This window comes from Gopherus evgoodei, chromosome 14, assembly GCF_007399415.2.
Source record: "Gopherus evgoodei ecotype Sinaloan lineage chromosome 14, rGopEvg1_v1.p, whole genome shotgun sequence".
Lineage (NCBI taxonomy): Eukaryota > Metazoa > Chordata > Testudines > Testudinidae > Gopherus > Gopherus evgoodei.
In genome coordinates this window covers 10978023-10998506 of record NC_044335.1, presented here as the reverse complement: position 1 = coordinate 10998506, position 20484 = coordinate 10978023, and the positions used below count along the sequence as shown (strand labels likewise).

The 20484-nt window shown below is 42.2% G+C and overlaps 1 protein-coding gene across 2 annotated transcripts in view; it reads left to right on the top strand.

Annotated features, from left to right (window-relative positions):
- EDN3 (endothelin 3) overlaps positions 1-20484 on the top strand; it is a 34774-nt gene that overhangs the window by 10209 nt on the left and 4081 nt on the right. For both annotated transcript variants that reach the window (XM_030533804.1, XM_030533803.1), the window contains 2 exons: positions 19330-19506; positions 19954-20059. In XM_030533804.1, the coding sequence (XP_030389664.1) occupies positions 19330-19506; positions 19954-20026 (250 nt within the window). In that variant the 3' untranslated portion in view covers positions 20027-20059. The remainder of the gene's footprint in view (positions 1-19329; positions 19507-19953; positions 20060-20484) is intronic.

The window sequence follows — 20484 nt, the reverse complement described above, 5'->3', positions numbered from 1 at the left end:
AGCAGGTGTCCCTGCAGACCTTGGTGGACAGAAGGAGTAACTACAGCTTTTGTTCTCGCCAAGGTAGATGCTTGAGGCTCCTGCTAGGCTGCAGGAATGTGAGAATGTCATGAGAGACAGAGAAGGACAAAAGATTGATGGGGTAATATATGTTATTGGACCAATTTTTGGTGGTGAAAATGACAAGCTTTTGTGCTTACACTGAGCTCTGCTTTTATCTGTAAGCTCAAAAGTTTCTCTCTCCCACCAACAGAAATTGGTCCAATAACATACATTACCTCACCCACCTTGTCTCTCTAATATCCTGGGACTGACACAGCTATAACACTGCATATATCAGAGATGTATGACACTTGGCACCACTGGCTTAGCTACACCCAGGGAGCTTCCACAGAAGCAGGGATGCATATCTGAGAGCAGATGGAAGGGCCGTGCATGGAGACATTGACCCTTCTTGAAAATACACACATCCAGTGCAACAAGAGCACAGCTGGGTTTTAGTGTCAGGCATATAGACCCTATGTCATGGTATAATTCCTCACTCTGAACCCTAGCGTCCAAAAGTTGGGGTACCAGCATGAATTCCTCTAAGCTCAATTACCAGCTTAGTACTTGTAGCGCTGCCACCAACCAGGAATTCCAGTGCCTGGTACACTCTGGTCCCCCCAAAACCTTGCCCGGGGACCCCCAAGACCCAGTCCCTCTGGATCTTAACAGAAGGAAAGTAAACTCTTTCCCTCACCGTTGCCTCTCCCAGGCTTCCCCTCCCTGGGTTACCCTGGAAGATCACTGTGATTCAAACTCCTTGAATCTTAAAACAGAGAAGAAAATGTACCTTCCCCCCTCTTTCTCTCTTCCCCTCCCAGATTCTCCCTGAGAGAGACAGTAATCCTAACACAGATAGAAATTAGCCTCTCTCTCCCCCCTCCCTCCTTTCTCCTCACCAATTCCCTGGTGGATCCAGACCCCATCCCCTGGGGTCTCACACCAGAATAAAAAAAATCAGGTTCTTAAACAAGAAACTTTTAATTAAAGAGAGAAAAACAGTAAAAATTATCTTTATAAATTTAAAATGGAATAAGTACAGGGTCTTTCAGCTAGAGACACTGGGAATATCCTCCCAGCCTAAGTATTCAAGTACAAATTAAAATCCTTTCAGCAAAATATAAATTTGAACTCCTTCCAGCCAAATACACATTTGCAAATAAAGAAAACAAACATAAGCCTAACTTGCTTTATCTACCTAGTACTCACTATTTTGAATTTATAAGAACCTGTATCAGGGAGTTTGGAGAGAAACCTGGTTGCACGTCTGGTCCCTCTGAGCCCCCAGAGTGAACAACAACCAAAAACTAACAGCACACACACAAACTTCCCTCCCTCAAGATTTGAAAGTATCCTGTCCCCTGATTGGTCTTCTGGTCAGGTGACAGCCTGGCTCATTGATCTTGTTAACCCTTTACAGGCAAAAGAAACGTGAAGTACTTTTGTTCTATTAACTCTTACTTATCTATGACACCCTACCACTGTGCTGACTGTACACCCTGAGCAGCCAGGCCCCCTGAAGTTAGTTGGATTGATCAGGAATATGACTGAGTAGAATGTGGCCCGCAGTGAGTAGTTTAATATCCCCTAGAATTCAGCCTACGCTTTCTGAATAGGAATAGCCACAATGTCCATAAGAACATTATATATGTAGTGTTTCTAAGTGGCCCTGTTTTGTCACCGTTGCTAAGTGCATGCAGCTGAGACAGTATTTGACAGCGAAACAGTTTGCTGTCAAAGAAAGCTGATCCGAAGTAGGTTTGGTATCCCTAGAAAGAGCATTATTTACTCTTAGGAAGTAAAAGGAGCAGGAGGCCAGAAGGATAGTTTTCTGAAATTTCTGCTTACTCACCTCTTTTCCTTTCTTCTCTTACTTCCTCACCACTCATTTCCCATCTAGGCTCAGCAGCATCTTCCACTCTCTCCCTATTTTCTTTCCTCCCCACACCATCATTATCCCCTTTGAATTACATCCTTCCTCCCTCACAGCCCTTAGTTCCTCCTGTTTTACTCTTTCTTATTATATACCATGCTGCCAAATTCCCTTCCTCCTCCAACCTCATTTCTTTGCCTACCTCTTTGCACAGAAGATGCTTTTAAACATTGTATTAACATATTTAAAACAGACTCTGGTTTTGGCTTCTCTGGCCCTAGGGAGATGATTGAGATTTCCTTAAAAACAGTGCTGGAGGTAGAGTGCCAACCCAAAGCAGATTTTATCACTTAACTGCCTACCCCTTCCTCCCCTGCTCCCAACTGTGGTGAGAAGCATCTTAGATCAGCAAGTAGGGAGGTGTCGGAAGGCAGAAAATTACAATGTTTCTAGGCTCTGACCCTGGAGACTCCCCATGTGAAAAAAGTGAGAGCGTGTGTCTGTCTGGACTTGTCAGTGAACTACTGGGGTCACTTCAGCCATCAGAGCATGCTGGTGTCATTTTGATACTGTTGTCTTGTTTGTTGGAAATGGTGAGAGCCTTAGAGAGAAAGGAGGGAGTCCTAAATGAAAGTCACAGAAGGATGTAGCAATTAATGTCCTTGTGGGCAAAAGGTTACATTGCAAAACCATTGTGAAGAGCTAGTATATGCTACATGCCGAGGCGATCTGTTATTCAGTAATAATGATTGAATTGCTTTATGATTCCGTGTTCTCTGTTAAGTGATTAATTTTATCTTGTTCCTGCAATTAAAGATACTGAAAATCTCTCAACAGAAGGAACTACTACTTTTTGGCAAGACCCACTGACTTATAGGCTCAATTATAAAATTTATTCATGAAATAACTTAGAGAAGAAACCAAAATCTTTTCTAGGTTACATCTTTAAAACGTTTAATGGCCCCTTATCTTTTGATGGGAGCTGAGATGTGCATTCAAAAGCAATGTGTGGTCCAATAAATAGATTTTATAGTGTTGCTGACAGAGTTATTTAAGGTCATTGGAGATAAGCTGAATGGGTTAAATTTGCCTGGGTCACTGCAATGATGTCAGTAAAAGAACAAGAGGTGACTTGATTACAATGTAAAAGTGCCTTCATGCAGAAAAAATACAAGATACTGAAAGGATTATTAAGGTAGCAGAGAAATACATAACAAGAACCAATGGCTGGAAGTTAAAAGTAGACAAATTCATATTAGACAAATTCATATTTTTCATTGCGTGAAGCGTTCAAATCCAGGAAGATTATGCATTATTCAAACACAAGTTACTGGCTTGGTGCAGGAGTAACTGGATGAAATTCTGTCTTGTGGTTATACAGGAAGTCAGACTAGATTATCTAATGGTCCTTCATACTTTAAAATATGAATTTATGGATTGGATGGGTACAGGTAAAGGCAGAATTTGGCCTAATATTTCTGTGCTGGCTGTCCAGTTCTGAACTTCTGTACTTATCCAGATATCTCCTCCAGGGCTGGAAGAGTGCAAACATAGCCCAGTGGTCTGCCTCTTAGTTTTCAGGATGGGTTGGCAGAGGATGAGGCGAGCAGCATCTCACAAACATAGGCCTTGGCTACACTCACACTTTACAGCGCTGCAACTGGGGTGTGAAAAAACACACCCCTGAGCGCTGCAAGATACAGCGCTGTAAAGCGTCAGTGTAATCAGGCAGCAGCACTGGGAGCGCGGCTCCCAGCACTGCACGCTACACCCGTAAAGGGATGTGGTTTACATGCAGCGCTGGGAGAGCTCTCTCCCAGCGCTGCCGCTCTGACTACAGTCACACTTCAAAGCGCTGCCGCGGCAGCGCTCCCGCAGCGCTGCCGGGGTAGCGCTTTGAAATTCCAAATGTAGCCATACCCACAGTGAAACATTCTTGTCACTGAATAACGGACACACATACTGAATCCAACAATATTAATGAATCAGATATTTCAGATTTTGACTGCCATGTAAGAGTATGATGTGTGCTCGGCAGACAGCTCCAGCCAGTTTTCCTATTAAATTATGCGCTCCTGAGTTGGCAGGATGGAACCCACCTCTAGGGCTGAGAAAGGGTAGTTGGGTATTCGCTTTCCATGCATATTCAGGCCTTTGGTCTCTTTGCTGAAACTGTCATCCGGCTTGTTGTGGGAGTGGACACTAGGTGTCAGACTGACAACAGCCACTGATTCCACCTACAGTAGGCCACTAATACCCACCAGAGATTAATCACCTTAATTCACTACTGACTTAGGTCAGCTTCAAAATGCTTTATTATTATTTATTCTTCTAATGGCTCTCTTTACTTCTTACTGGGTTTTGTTTTGGTATAAAGATGGCTATTTGTGTATGGAAGATTTGCCACTGCATTGCATTTACCTGTATCAGGTTTCGGCAGACCCTATTCATATGCTCATTTGAGTCTGTTAGAGAGACAGGGTGGGTGTAAAAAGCAACAAAGAGTCCTGTGGCACCTTAAAGACTAACAGATGTATTGGAGCATAAGCTTTTGTGGGTGAATGCCCACTTCATCAGACGCATATAGAGCTGAAGAAGAGCTCTGTGTAGTTCAAAAACTTCTCTCTCTCACCAACAGAAGTTGGTCCATCAAAAGATACTACCTCACCGACTGTATCTCTCTAATATCCTGGGACTAATACAGCTACAACCACACTGCAAACAAGTCTGTGGGAGTTTTCCCTGGGTATGCTCAGCAAGGATCATGTTACCCGTCTGCATGTGTGTATCCTAATATAGATTGTATGACAGAAACAGAAAGATTAAAGGAGAATAAACCTCACAAGCTATTAAAAGTAAATAAAGAAGAGATCATGGATTATGGTCATACCTACTGGTAAAACTGCAGGCAAAACACTAGATAAGCCTTTCTGGAATCCACTAGTTCCTTTTGACTGACTGGAGACTGTCCTTTTTTGTTTTTCTTTTCTTTTTGTTATCTTCAGTTAGAAATTGTTGAAAAAAAACAAGCTAAAATATAAGTTGAACAGTTCTTTTTTGTAAATTCCTAACCACAAAAATTGCAAAATTTTGAATGCATGGATTCTGAACAAATGTTCCCTTTCAAAACAGGCATGTTTCAAATTAAGACAGATTTATTAAATATAATAAATTATCACTTTATAATTGGATTATATCATTGCTATCTTTTATGTCACACACATTGGCTAGATTTTTAGGGCCCAGTTTCATGTTATTTCATGTGAGCAATTGTGCATGAGCAAGGTGTGCCTAATTTGCATATGCAGTTGTTGTAGTGGTATGCAAAATTGCACCTGATTTTACTGCAATAAACAGTGGTGTTAGTTGTGAGCTTTTTTCTCATTTGAGGGACAAGGAATTTCCATCCCCTACATTATTTAAACCAAGTAGGGCCGTTTTTGTTTGTTGATTTAAAAAAAGATCTGTACTTGTTCAAATCCATTACTTAAAATTAGTATTACTCTAACTCTTTTTCTCCTTCCCATTGCTGGAAGCTGTTTGAGCTGCATCTGTTTGCAACTTTGCAATAACATGATTATGAGACCCTGCGAGACAGAAATTATTTCTCATGCCTTGATTTTGGACCTTTGTCGTTGGGGGGGGGGGTGAAAGACATAAAAATTTGCTGATCCCTCTCATATGGTGCCCTGATGTGTTATAGTATAGGAAACAAATGATGATGAGATATGTTTATAGTTTAGGACTTTTGTAATCCCTGCCCAAGAAACTTAAGATTTCCAAAGTAGTTTTTGGTCTCCTGGATTCAGACTCAGCTTTATCCAGTTTACACTTTCAGCATCTCAGTCACGGCATGAGAGCCTCTTCTTTAGCAAACTCTGTTTAGAGTACATAATCTCACAGCAACATTTATTGCAAAGCTTCTAAAGCTTTATGGGCCCCTCTAAATATAGGCACCACGTTCAGTGATTTCCTTGTAAAGCTGGACAATGTAACTGCATGGTTAGGCTGCTAGTGTGCAGAGACCACTGCCAATAATACTCACCAATATTGTATCATTGTTTCCCTACACTCCTTCATCTGTTTATATCCATCTGTTGACTCTTGTCTTCTATTCAGACTGTAACCATAGTTGTTGGAACTGGGGGTGCTACCGCACCCCCTGGCTTGAAGTGGTTTCCATTATATACAAGGTTTACAGTTTGGTTCAATGGCTCTCAGCACCCTCCACTGTAAAAATTGTTCCAGCACCCCTGACTGTAACAGGGACCATCTTTTTGTTCTCTGTTTGTAAAGTCCCTTGTCTCTTTCTCACAGTTTCTGCATAGAATTTTTCATATCTTAAGCTTGAAGCAGCAGCCTCCACATCCTGTGTTGCGGGCTTATCCCCTCTGCTCCTTAAAGCCTCTTCCTTGCCTGAAGCTTTCCTGTACTGATCCTCACCAAGTGTGGACACAGGCCTTATGCTTTCAGACTGTGTATCTTCCCACCCCTTTGATCTAGTTAGATCAGTTCCTGGCCAATGGAGCTAGAGAGCCAGCCCTCGGGGCGGGGGTACGCACAGAGCCTCCCTGGTCACCCATGCATCTGGGGCAGGGATCAGCAACCTTTCAGAAGTGGTATGCCGAATCTTCATTTATTCACTAATTTAAGGTTTGCGTGCCGGTAATACATGTTAACATTTTTAGAAGGTCTCTTTCTATAAGTCTAATAATATAACTAAACTACTGTTGTATGTAAAGTAAATAAGGCTTTAAAAATGTTTAAGAAGCTTCATTTAAAATTAAATTAAAATGCGGAGCCTCCCAGACCGGTAGCTAGGACCCAGGCAGTCTGAGTGCCACTGAAAATCAGCTCGTGTGGTGCCTTCGGCACCTGTGCCATAGGTTGCCTACCCCTGGTCTAGGGGCTGCAGAGACCTGGCAACTGCTTTGGGGAGCCACACAGAGCTAGGGCAGGCAGGGATCTTGCCTTAGCCCTGGACCCCCGCTGCACCACTGACTGGACTTTTAATGGCCCAGTTGGCAGTGTTGACCGGAGCCGCCAGGGTCCCTTTTCAACTGCTTGTTCTGGTCAAAAACTGGATGACTGGCAACCCTAGCTACATATGGCCTGTGGGCCACAGGTTGAGAACCACTGAGCTAGACTGTAATCTCAGGGTCTTTGCGTTTTGCTGTAAAGCACTGAATATCCTTCTAGTGCTCTTGACATTAATATCACAATCGATAACCACTCTGAAAGATCTGGATTGACTGGCCTGGGAGGCTAAAATCCCTTCCGACTTAGGACGACCCCTTCAGGGGAAGGGGGACAGGGAGGGGACTGAGGCACTCTGACAGGGCAGTGTATGGAAGTTCACTAGTGCCAGACATGCTGTTCCAATTCTGAGATAAACAGAGGAATTTCAATCTCCAGGCTGTCAAGCTAGCACTTTCACAAGCTTAAATTAATGCCTCACACTTATTTCTGCCCTTCCCCACTAGCTTTTTGCAAACAATCAGTTTGAATTATACATGTGGTGGAGTGGAGTGAAGATCTGGCAGGCAGAACTTGGTTTTATTCATTTCACATACACACCAACGTGGCGGGTTCAAAATGTGGCTGCAGATCGCTTTGATTCCTGTTTTGGCTCAGCTACTCTTTGGCTGCCTATTTCCACCCAATCCCCTTCATTCCCCAGATGTTCCTTCCTTTCAGGAGCTCATCCACTCCTCTTTGCACTGCACCCAGCCCACCTACAGCTTCTACTCCCCAGCAAGTTCTGCTCTCTTCAGTGATAGGGAGAGAGTAACAGCGGGAGCTGGAGCGACAATAGCTGAGAGGCACCCGCCCTTTGCTATGCTCAACAGCACCACAGTTTGCTGTGCCATGAGGCTAAAGACAGGTTGGTCCGGAGCAGTGGGAGATCGTGAGGGATGAGGGAAATGCTGTTTTCAAAGAGGCAGGTTTCTCTGCATGTGAAGCTATGGGAATGTTATTTCATTAGGCCTGTGTGTGAGAGAGAGAGAGAGAGTGAGTTTGGGGTATATTTTTGAAACGGAAGGTTGCGGCCTTTAGGAAGAAATACACCTGTGTTCTGCAGGAATAAATCATCCTAAACACTAGCATAGTGCAATTACTGTGCAATCCCATAGCAGGTTTTTGTTAGGAGGATTCCATTCCTTATGACACACGCGTTAGTTGATATCTGTGGCATATTGGCCTTGGATAGTTCTACCGGCAATCACAGTGAACACCCCCCATCCCTGAAGTCAGTCACCTGGGCCATTGCCAGATTCCCAGAGATTGAAAAATGAGGAGGGTGGGGATGGGAGGAAATATTTATTTTCCCCTTGAGTGTTTGCCCTTTTGAATGCTAGTTCTGATACTTTTGTTCTCATCCTCCTGTTATACTTGCATGTTGCATTCTTATTTCACAATCTTGCTCTGTCTTGTCTGTTTGGATCTTACACTCTTCAAGGCAGGGACTGTCTTACTAAGTGTTTATACTGGGTTTAACTTGATTGCCATTTGGTGCTTGATTACCATTAGGTGCTATTATACACTATTAGCATACCCATGGGATCTCAGTGGAGTCAATTAAGCTTCATGGGTGCAAATGAAAGCCCAGAGTGGGTAAATATTTTCTTGATGCAGAGGTAAATTAATTAGTGTGGTTTGGGATGTCTAGCTACTTGGATTTCTTGTTGCCTTCTAAGGATATAACATATAATTCCTGAGTCTGCTATGTTTTTGGATGCTAGCCTAAATGAAACGTACTTTAGCATTCCTTTGGGACGCCCCAGTGACTATTCTCATGATAACTGATTTAGGAAACACTGAATGCATTTTTGCAGCAATGATTTTTTAAAAACACCTTGATAGAATAGTCCACCCCTGTATTGGGTTATGGGATTCTGCCTTTCTCCCGATGTATTTCTAGGGTTGCCAACTGTCTAATCGTGCAAACCCAAAGACTCTTGCCATGCCCCTGTCCCGCCCTTTCTGAGGCCCTGCCCCCACACTCCATCCCTCTCCTCCCCTCCCTCCATTGCCAGCTCTCCCCCACCTTCACTCACTTTCACCAGGCTGGGGCAGGGGGTTGGGGTGCGGGCTCTGGGAGGGAGTTTGGGTGTGGGCTCTAGGCTGCAGCAAGGGGTTGGTATGCAGCGGAGAGGCTCTGGGACAGAGTTGGGGTGTGGGAGGGAGTGAGGGGTCATGATGTGGGAGGGAGTTTCTGTGCAGGCTCTGGGCTGGGACAGGGGGTTGGGGTGCTAGAGGCAGTGTGGGATGCAGGCTCTAGGCTGGGGCAGGGGGTTGAGTTTCAGGAGAAGGTCAGGGGTCTGGCGCTTACTTCGGGTGGCTCCTGAAAGTGACTGACATCCCTCCAGCAGCGGCTTTTAGGTGGGGGGCCAGGGGGTCTCTGTGTGCTAGTAACTGCAAAAAAACCATAACCATAGGAGATCAAATCCTTTCCTCTTTGCATAGATGCACAAGTCCTGATATAAAGAGAAATCACTGTAGGGAGACACAGGAAGAGAATCTCAAGGGAGTTCTCTTTACACTTCATTCTTCAGTGTGCTGCATGTGAGTTACATGACTCTACAACAAATCATTAGATAATAATCTCTATCTGAAACAAATTCATGTGTTTGATGTTTCTTTTAACTCTGGGTGAAATCTCTAATCATATAAAGCGTAATGAGAAAAGAAACAACATTCCAGGACATCCCTACACTCCCCCACCCCCATTCCAACTCATTGATAAAATACTAAACATAGGCCAAGAACACATCCCTGCGGACTCCACTAGAACACTACCAGCAGAAGGTTATGTATATTACATCAAACTATTATTACCTTTATGACCAATTGACAAAAACCTATTTTCTATAACCCTATCTTGGTCAGCATTAATTTTATTATCCTCCTTTAATTTTTTTTTTTCATTAAAGGAGTCCTGTATCAACTAGTTTCTTATGTTGCCTGGAATTGATGTCAGGCCTACAGGTACCCAGGTTATCCCATTTATCCTTTTTAAATTTTAGCACATTAGCTTACTCTCAGTCCTCTGAAACTTCCCTAGTATTCCAGAACTTATTGAAAATCAACCATTACTGGTTTCAGAGAGCTCCCAACTCTTTTAAAACTCTTGGATGTAGGTTATACAGATCTGCTGATTTAAAAATATTTACCTTTAGTAGCTGCTATTTAACATCTTTCCTAGTTACTGTTGAAGTGGAAAGTATTTAATCACCATCTTATGATATGGAAGACCATTTCTTATTTTTCCAAATCAAGAATAGAAAATTTTATTGATCACTTCTCACTCTTCTGCATTATTATGACAATTTTACCACGTCCATCTAGTGATGGAACAATACCATTGTTAGGATTCCTTTGTTCTCAATATACTTAAATTCTTTCTTACTGTCCTTTAAAGAGTTCACAATTGCTTTCCTTATCAATTTCTATACTTCCTAGCTTCTAATTTATAGTCATTGACATCAGCTTTCGCCTATCTCCCTTTCTATTTATTTATATTTATTTTCATAGGTGCTTTCACTTACCTTCTAAGCCAGGGTGGTGGCCAGTGCACTTATATAGTCCACTCCCAGCACATTGTCTAACCAGGGTAACTGGTGACTCTAATCAATTAAAAATGAATGGAACATTCTGTCAGGTTGCAAAACATGTCACTGGTTGTTAGGAATCTGCTTTCTAGCTGGGAAGGAAAGAGATTCCCCCACACCTCTCTGAAAACAATGTTTACAACCATTTCAACCAAAAGGCTGTCATTACGCTAAAGGAATTGAAGTTCATGCTGTACCGAACAATAACTAATTGTAACCTCTGTACCTTACCATCCAGCAATACAATGTTACATTTTAGGTCTCAAAATTAAGTAAGTGTAAACATCCCCAAAACCAAAACCAACACTAAGGTTCCCCTCAGCCTTTCTCGTGCCGAATTTTGGTATAAAAACAACCTTCGATAGTTTACTCAGCACTTTTTTTGCCAAAAAAAATGCCAATTAGTTGAAACGAAAACTCTTCAAAACAGGGTTGGGTTTGATGAATTTTCCAACTTAAAAAAAAAACAAAAAACCTCAAGGAAATTTTTTTTTTGAAATTAACGAAATGGACACTTTCAAAACAAAAAAAACTCCAAGTTTTTGGTTCAAAATGACTTTTCATGTAAAAAAAAAGTTTTCAAGGGTCAAATTGCAACCAAATATTTAGAAATTATTGAAACATTTTGATTAACCCATAATCAAAAATTTTCATTTTTTTTGGATGGCAAATATTTCAGAGATTTCAACTTTTTGTTCTAATGCAAGACTGGAAAACATTTCAAACTTTCAAATATTCACAGGACCTTTTCCTACCCAGCTCTAGTATGAAGTTGAGCTCTCAAAAACAGAAGGAGCCAAAATCATTTGTCATTTTTAGAAAGCTTGGCCTAATATATTAGCTGATAAATCCTTTGCCAGGAGAGCTATGGTCTCATACCACAGGGAATAACTTGGATGTGTCTTTCCCATTTTCCAAAGACTATGATATGCAGCATTTATACATAATCCTGTCAAATGTGGCACAAATCCTGGCACTTCTTCCCCATTTTGCCTCAAAACATAATAGCAGACACAGCGTACGAGGAGGCTACGTTATCTCAGGAATGAGAGAAGACAAAAACAACACAGAAATTAAAATAATTCCTACCTGGAATAGAGGAAGGATCAGCAGTTAGTCATTTGAAGTGGCCATTTTAGGGCTGCCCAGATATAAAGGGCTAGAGAAGAGCATGCTGGGAAAGGCCATTTTAAAAGGGTGAATCCGAACAGAAAACTCCAGTGATAAGCAGGCTGCTTAAGGGATAGCAGCTCCAACTAATGGGCCTAGAAGGAGTTAAATTCCCAGATCTCAAGACCCAGGAGATGGGTGTGAGACACCCTGAAACTGTGTTAAACAAAGCCATCTGTCTCAGGTTTCTGGGGTGTTTGTACTGACTCTTTATTTTTGTTGTCTTCTCTCTGCCCCAAAAAATAAAATAAAATCCTGATTCCTTTTGATCATTCTGTGCAGCCTACGATTGAAATGTCCTGCCATATCCTCATACAGTGTCATAGAAGGATCTCTGACTATTAGGACTATGTTGCTTTTACAACATAAACTGTATTGCATTTGTTAGCTACTCAAACATTGTTCATCACTAAAGGTAAGCTACTGTTGTCAGAGTAAGTGACCATAGCACATTTTGTAGTGCAGTAGCCTCGATATTTACTTTTTATTTTACTGTGCTAATGCAATTATCAAAAAAGGGATTCCTAGTGTATCCTCTGAATGAGCAAGATTCCAGCCATGGGAACTTTTCCTCTTAGATGTCTATAGAGGTCCCAGGTTTAATTATTTCCATCAAAGGATCAGCAAAGAAATGTGCTGCCCATTGTGATGGATGTGATCATTCAGTTTGCCTGAGGCATAAATAGCACCAAAAGTGTTTAGCTTGCACCAAGGAACAAGTAAAGCTGGAAAAAAAAGGTTAGAGTGCTTATGTTTCTAGGAAAAAATGCATCTCTCTCACTCTAGGGCAGTCTCAGATACTGGGCAATTCCAACTAATACACCTAGTAAACTGAGCTCTATGTCAAACCTCTCATTCCCTGGACAGCATTAATATGCCAGTTACATTGAATTTGGATCTCGGCTACCTAGAGGTCAGTGGAATTACTCTGGATTTCCTAGGTGTAACTGCAATTTGGCTTATTGAATTAATTGTGGTTTGGACTCACTGGGATCCAGAAACAAAGATGTATAAACTCCTTTGCTTCCAAGGGAAGAAAACATTAATTTTGTGACATTCCAGAGTGATGGGGTGTGTGTGTGTGTGTTAGTTGTGAACAAGATAGACCAAATCCTAGTCATTGTGCCCAGCTCAAATAAATGGGCCTGGACTGGGAAACTGTAGGCTGGGCAGGTAGGCTGCAAATTGGGTAGTGGAGCGGCTCTGAATCCTCTGTGGTTGCTGTGTTCTCTCTCTTTGGGAGTCAGGTGGGAGGATCATGGTAAGATTGTACACCTGTCCTGTTGCAGATCCACTAGTCCCTAGTACCTCCATCTGTCCTGGGCATGTGGAGCTCCACAAGAATACTGCTCCAAGACACAGGCTTCATTCAAGGCCTTCCATGCCTATGGGCATTGAAGGTGATTTGCCTGCTTTGCCAAACATCTAGAGCCAATAGCCCTTTGGCCAAACTCTGCTTTTTTACAGCCATGCTGATGTGAATGGGGTTAGATCAGGGGTAGGCAACCTATGGCACATGTGCCGAAGGCAGCACGCGAGCTGATTTTCAGTGACACTCACACTGCCCAGGTCTTGGCCACCCCTCTGGGGGGGCTCTGCATTTTAATTTAATTTTAAATGAAGTTTCTTATACATTTTAAAAACCTTATTTGCTTTACATACAACAATAGTTTAGTTATATATTATAGACTTATAGAAAGAGACCTTCTAAAAATGTTAGAATGTATTACTGGCACGCAAAACCTTAAATTAGAGTGAATAAATGAAGACTTGGCACACCACTTCTGAAAGGTTGCCGACCCCTAGGTTAGATGGTCAGATGGGTGTCACTGCAATGCTTGGCCTGTTACCTAAATTAGTTACAAGTGTTTGGATCAGTTTGAATATAAGAGGAAATTGGGTTCTGGAGCTTTTATAGGTAATCAAAAATATCCATCAGGATCTATTTGCCAGTTTCTGCCCCATCATCCTACACCTATAAGGCCCTTTGTTTCATTGAAAGGTGTTTGAGAATTATTCTTTCCTCCTTCCCGTTCTGCATTCTCCTTGACACTGCAGGGATCTTATAGGTTTCAAGATTACTGTCACGTAGTGTGGGGGAGTCAGGACCCTGCACCCCCACTTCCTGCAATTCACTGTGACTCTCAGCAGCCAGTAAAACAGAAAGTTTACTAGATGATAGGAACACAGTCAAAACAGGGCTTGTAGGTACAGAAAACAGGACCTCTCAGTCAGGTCCATCTTGGGGGTGGGGAGCCCAGACCCCAGTGCTAAGCCTCCCTCCGTTTCCCCAGCCAGCTCCAAACTGAAAAACTCCCTTGAGCAGTCTCCTCCAGCCTTTGTCCAGTTTCCTGGGCAGAAGGTATCACCTGGCTCCAATCACCTCCTGGGATTAGGTTACGTGCTCAAGTATCATCCCTCAAGTGAATTCACACCCTGATATCCCAACACCAGCTAGTATTAATGCAGACAGTAAAGTAGTAAAACTCCCATGCAACATTACCAAGTTAATACTCCCCACTGCATCACAATTACACTCAAAGTTTTGGAGATCCCCCTTTTGTAGTTTGTCTGGCCTGGACTTTTGCCAGAAAATATTGCCTGAATTCATGGTATCTTAAATGAATGCTGAAGGGTTCCTCCCTTCCCTTCTCTTCTCCCCCACCCCCCACCTTATTTATTTTTGGCTGAAACTCAGAACTGCTCTCAGATGTCTGTTGTATTTAAGTGGCTGGGAAAGTGGTAGCTGCTTCTGAATTAACGATAGCATGACAGGCATAGTCATGCTATAAAAAGGAAAAGTAAACTTGTAGGATTCTGGCTGTCTGGATACCGAACATTCCCAAAATATAACTGGCCAGGAGCTATGAAAGTAGCCAGATGATTCATTCACTAACTAGTCGTGCAAATGTTGTATGCCATGTTCTGTTAATGAGCATCATCCTGCAGTCTTTGCTTGGGCAAAATTCTCATTGATGTCATCAGTTCAAAATCACTGTTTCATTGTTCCTAAACACACATGATGTTCTTCATACATGCATCATTGTGACATGTGTTATTAATTTCAGGAGGGGAGGAGAAAGTGTTTTTAGAGCCTGACTTTTACATGATGACCACTTCTTGTTATGCCTGTGATTTGTTGACACACAAGTATAGAAACCACTTAGGCATCTAAGGACCTGAATTTCAGGTGCAGTTTTTGACTGGTAGAACCTCAGGGCTGTTGGCATAGGACAATCCATCGAAACATTTCCGATCCACTCCAGTTAGCACATCAGCTTGCTTGTTCCCATCTGGAAGAGATGTAAAAGATTTACATCAAAGCGGTACTTACAACCCTGATCAAGCAATGAGGAATCCCATTGCAGTCTGTGCACATGCTTAAAGTTATGTACGTGCTTAAGTGCTTTGCTGGATTAGGGCCACAATGTGGAAAATTCTGCCTTTCCATTCTAAGGCATTGAACGCAATGAAACTTATGCAAAGAGGGTTACAATGCCAGAAACCTTGGCATCCTTCGTGAGCTGCTGGGGCTGCTTTTGTGCTGCCTTGGACAGACCTTCAGCATGGGGTAGTGGGTGGTGACTACGCACATCCACCTGCCATTCCCCCTTTTAGAGGTGGTGAATGTAGTGATTATACAGGTTACAGTAGCTGCCACGGAATGGCTCTGTTACCACTCCACAGCCTGGTAGGAGGATTTCAACTCCCACACAAGTCCAGTTACTTAGGCCCTGTGCTTAGAAGAGAAACCATCCCTAAATATGTAAGTAGCATTTATTAGCCCAGGTTTGAAAAGCGGAGCATCAATGCCTTTGAAACTACAACCCTTTTCCCACTTTGTCAATTACAGACAGGAGAAACCTAGCATGTACAGTAGGTCTCCATTTGCAGAACACACTGCAGCTACTAGAAGACTGATTCTCTCTCAGCGAAGCACTGTATCTATCACCAGTGTCCCAGTGCTGTAGAATATCCTCTCCCTGATAAAATTCAGTACAGCCCTAGCTTGTGTTTGACACTGGCCATAACTTGTACTAGTTCAGTTTCCCTCATCTTCACTGCTAGGAAACAAGCTGAACTGCCAGATTTATAGTGGTGTAACAGAAGGACAGAATTTGGCCCTGAGTTTGTAATGCTTCCTTTTTTCTTTGGCCAGCTTATCTTTCTTAAATTGTCTTATTTCCTCTCCTTTGTAGTAAACTCAAATTATCTTAAAATCATTGGCTGTTTATGCTGCAAAGGTGATTAAGCTGCAGGCGTTGTTATACTCAGTAGATCTAATCCATCTAAGTAGATGCAACTAAAAGTTTTGGCCCAGATACCAAATGAGTGCACAGCTCCCACTGACTTATCCCCACTGCCTGTGGAACGTGATCCCTTTGAAGTTTATGAACTAAACTCATAAAATAGCTACAGTCAGACAATACACACAAATCAATGGGGTTTGGGCCTGTCTGTGGAGCACAGGATCATGCCCAAACAAATTGCTGAGCTGGGTAGAAATCAAGGTCTGAACTCTGAGGCATCTTGCAAAATGCTCTGCACCAGGTGATGCAACACTCCTCAGTAACATCAGATGTGATACCAGACCACCGTTTTAGATTACAGAATGGGTGCATGAACCCAGAATAAAGAGGAAATGGCAGGAGAAGAATAGAGGTAGTGAGGAGGAGACTGGGTGGTTAACAGAGAGGCACTGAATACAGCACACAAGCCTGACTTTTTCCAAAATGTCAATAGCCTGAGTTACAGGGCATGGGAGAACATGTACAAGTCCCAGGGTATGGGGCCCTTTGAAACTTGGAGCGGTAGATACAAGCACATGATTAGGCACAAGCATGTGACCTACAAGAAGCCAAAAATAAAATGTCTTGCCTCTTAACCAAGGGCAGCAGATACGAACTCCAGAGGAAAACCCTAATGTGGGGTCTCAGTATAGTATTCAGGAAGGGATATACTTTCCCTTCCCAGCTGGTTGAAGTGGGAAAGGCCTTGGGTTGGTATTACCCAATACTTTGAGTACCTCTGTTCTGCTTTTGAGTTTGTGTTTTAGAAATAAAGGAAGATCTGAAGCCAGGGATGTGAAGAGACCTTTAGTTGGGATATAATTTTTCTATCCTCAGCTGGCCAGTCTGCACATCGGTTTACATACAAACTTTCATGTATGTGCGTTTTAGCAATTACACTTTTTCAAACTATGACTGACTTTGGCCCTGGTTATGGGGCATTTACTGGTCCTTCCAGATGAAGTGCTCTTGAATACATTCTCAAAGCTGTGAATACTTTTTCCAAGACGTGAAGCATAAGACACTAGTTTCCCCTTTACAGAGGGTAGGAAATAACTGCTAACTTTTGGGAAATGTTGACTTTTTCATGGCAACCAATTTGGCCAGTGTGAGGAAAACTTTACTGTACCTTTCTATTGGAATTTTTCTGTATCTATTCAGCATGTGATGGAATGCTATCTGCAAGAACACTTTTAAAAAACATTTTCCTCTAACACCTGTGTGCCATAATATAGAGTTTTCAGTTTCAAATCACAGCAAAATCCATTCCATGCTTTATGCATTATCATCATGCATATGCACATCTAGCACAATAAATGTACAATGCCCTATGTACAAATGGACTTATCCCTTACCGCCAAGATCTTACTGTTTCGCGAGTAGGTGCTCATCAGCATGAGTAAAGAGCTCCACAGTCTAGCCCTAAATAAGATGAAACGTTAAAACTAACATGCCAGGACAGCCTCAGTTTTCAGGCCTGGGCAGGATGAAAGTAGTGCACATCTGCAACAGAACTAGCCGGTCCATGTGGAAGGGGCAGAGTAGAGTCTAAAGGCTCTAATATCTTCTCTTCCCCAAGGACAGGTGAATGTCCCACTGCAATGTTTATGCCCAATGGGTTTCCAAGACAACAGGTCACTGGGGTGGGAGTGGAGCTCGGTACAGCTGCTCTGTTGAGCACTGTCCCTTCGGAAACCCGACTGCCTGAGGAGATTCCCACAGGAACTTAATGCTACTAGTTTAAGCATCAACTTCTGCTCTGCTGTTCCTAAGGCCCTTTAGAGGAGGTAGGAAAGTTGCCAATCACAGCACAGTTCCTATGAACTCCTACCGGAAAGAGAGGGGATGTCTTTCCTTTCAAGCCATTTCCCTCCTCGGATGCGATTCCATGTGGGCTGGGAAAGTTTTTACTCATTGCCTGGTAAGTCCACTGCAGCTCCAGCAGACAAAGCTGTGAAGACAGCACGCAAACAGATGATGTGTTAGAAGTGGGTAACTCTGAATAAATAACTTGCATTACTTTAGCGGATAGCAATCAAAATCTTCAGAGCTTTGTGTTCTTGCAGACAGCAGGAAGATATTGTTCTGCGCTCTCTGCCCCTTCAAGTGTGTACTGATGGAAAACTTGTGCAGATCTCTTACTGCCAGCCTAATGGTATTTAAGGAGGACAAATTAAACTGAGCAGTCCAATGCAATATTTGTCTGTCTTACATAGTTATTTACTCTCAGGCAGCCAGGCTTTGTTCTGCATTCCTCTGTTAAAATGATTTTGTTCTCTCATCCTGTTTCCTTTAGAAATAAGAAATAAGTTTTTCTCCCCTAATTTCAAGTTTGTGGGTTGGCTGGACTGGCCTGACCCTTGCATAAATCAGAGCTGCCTCATGCGCTTTTAAAAGTCCCATGTTTGGTAGGCTCATGGTGGTAATTCTCACAATAATTTGATTTATCACACCAGCTGCCAGTAGGCACATGCATTTGGATATTAACAGAATGGGCACCCACTCAGAAAAACAATGCAAAAAGCAATCGGCAATGCTAGTGCACATCCATCATTAATAATGAAGTAGGCAGATTGCTAGGGATTGAGGAGGACTTCTTCCTGATGTGATGCAGTGAATATAGACTCCAGTAGATGAGCAGTAGTGGAGTCATTTCACAGTCACTATGCTACAGCAGCTGGGCCATGGTTGCCTCCACAATTGTTGACCTCCACACCAGGGGGATTGTCCAGTTGATTCCCATATTTAGGGGTTCTGGGCTATGTCCTGAAGCCCGACACAGTGAACTGAACATACTGGTAACACACCAGGAAAATCATGTAATAAGTGGCAGTTGTGTCTGGGGGCCAGCTCCTCAGATGGTGCAAATCATCAAGAGTTGGCCCTGAATGTGTTTATTTCACTAGGAACATTCTACATAGTGGATTGAGACTGGCCCATACATAAGAATAACGACTAGTGAGAATTAAAATGAGCAACAACCTGGGATTGTATTTCTATTCAGATTTCAGGTACTTGGTATATTGTGATTAACAAATAGGGCTGCAGAAACCAGATTTGCTGTTTTCCCTGCTATTTGCTGCTGTCTATTAGGAGTGCATTTTCACATATGACATTTTATCTGCCTTTCTCTGAATGTGGAGTTTCAACCTGGAGGAGTTGCAGTCTGGTTAGGGAAGGATTTTCTGTGGGAATGTTGTGGCATGACTGAATTGTTCAGGAGCCCAGAGCAGTAGACCATTTTATTACATGGAAACAAATAAATGAACAGAAACAGATACTGAACTGTATCCAGAGTAGCTCCTAAAACTGTATAGTGTCTCTGTGTTTCTCATTACAGGAGGACTGTACCATATGGGCTGTCTAACTACCGAGGCAGTTTCAGAGGCAAAAGGTCTACAGGACAGCTTTGCAAGAGCACAGAGTCTTTAGATTGGTCTTTATCACGGTGCTCTTGTTTGGACATACGTGACAAACAGTGCATGTTGTTTTGCACAAGAACCCAGGACAGCAGATGGTGAGGGTCTTTGATTTCCTCTTTTAAAAACAGTAAGGTAAATTTTGAACATCTCTCAACATATATACAATCAGCTATTTCATTAAAATGAATTAATCAAGCCACACAGAACAAATGAAATTGATCAACAAATTTATTGATTCTAAATGAAATTCTCACAGATAGTAGTTTAATACTGCTTTCTGGATTTTTGTTTTAAATGACGTGGCATCCATGAAGTAGCAGAGCTCCTGTCTAGTTGGGAGAATACATAGGATAATTCAGAGCATATTTAATCCTACATACTTTTCAGACAAAAGGAAAAAAAAATCCAGAGCATATGCCTGTTTTCTTCTTTCTCAAGAAAAGTACATCATTTGATACCTTAAAAAATAGCTCTCTATTGGTGACTGACAAAACGGAAGTGGTGACACTAAAATAATTCTAAACTCGTTATCTTTTCTACAGTAATCAGGGGCCACTGAAAAAAACAGCAGAGAAAGAGCCATGCAGAGAAAATGAACATGCCCTTATTCATTAGCACAGAGGGTCCAGGCAGTTTCTGAACTGAGAGGTACAGTATATACATGCAAGTTCTACTTTATGCTAGATAGAAACATTAATTTGGGTTCCTGTGCATACAAAGATCTAAATCTTGCTTTTAGTTCAAATCAGTGAAGTATCGTGAGCCTAAATGAGAGCATAATTTGGCCGAGAGGTTTGTTTTGTAACAATTATACTGCATAAATATTTAAGGCATTCTCACAAGAATGGCCTCAGTTAATGCTGATGAATCAGCCAGAACGTCTAAGGGTTTAATCTTTCAGGCTTTAAGACAGATTTATTGGCATTGGTCATATGTTTGGTGTTTTTAGTGGTTGTTTACTTATGTTTGATTTTGTTCTATTTGCCTTGGAGCAACTTTGGACACATCTGTTCATGTATTGTTTCAGTAAAACTTAAGTTGCCAAGACACAGAAAGTGGAACAAGTTGGGTGG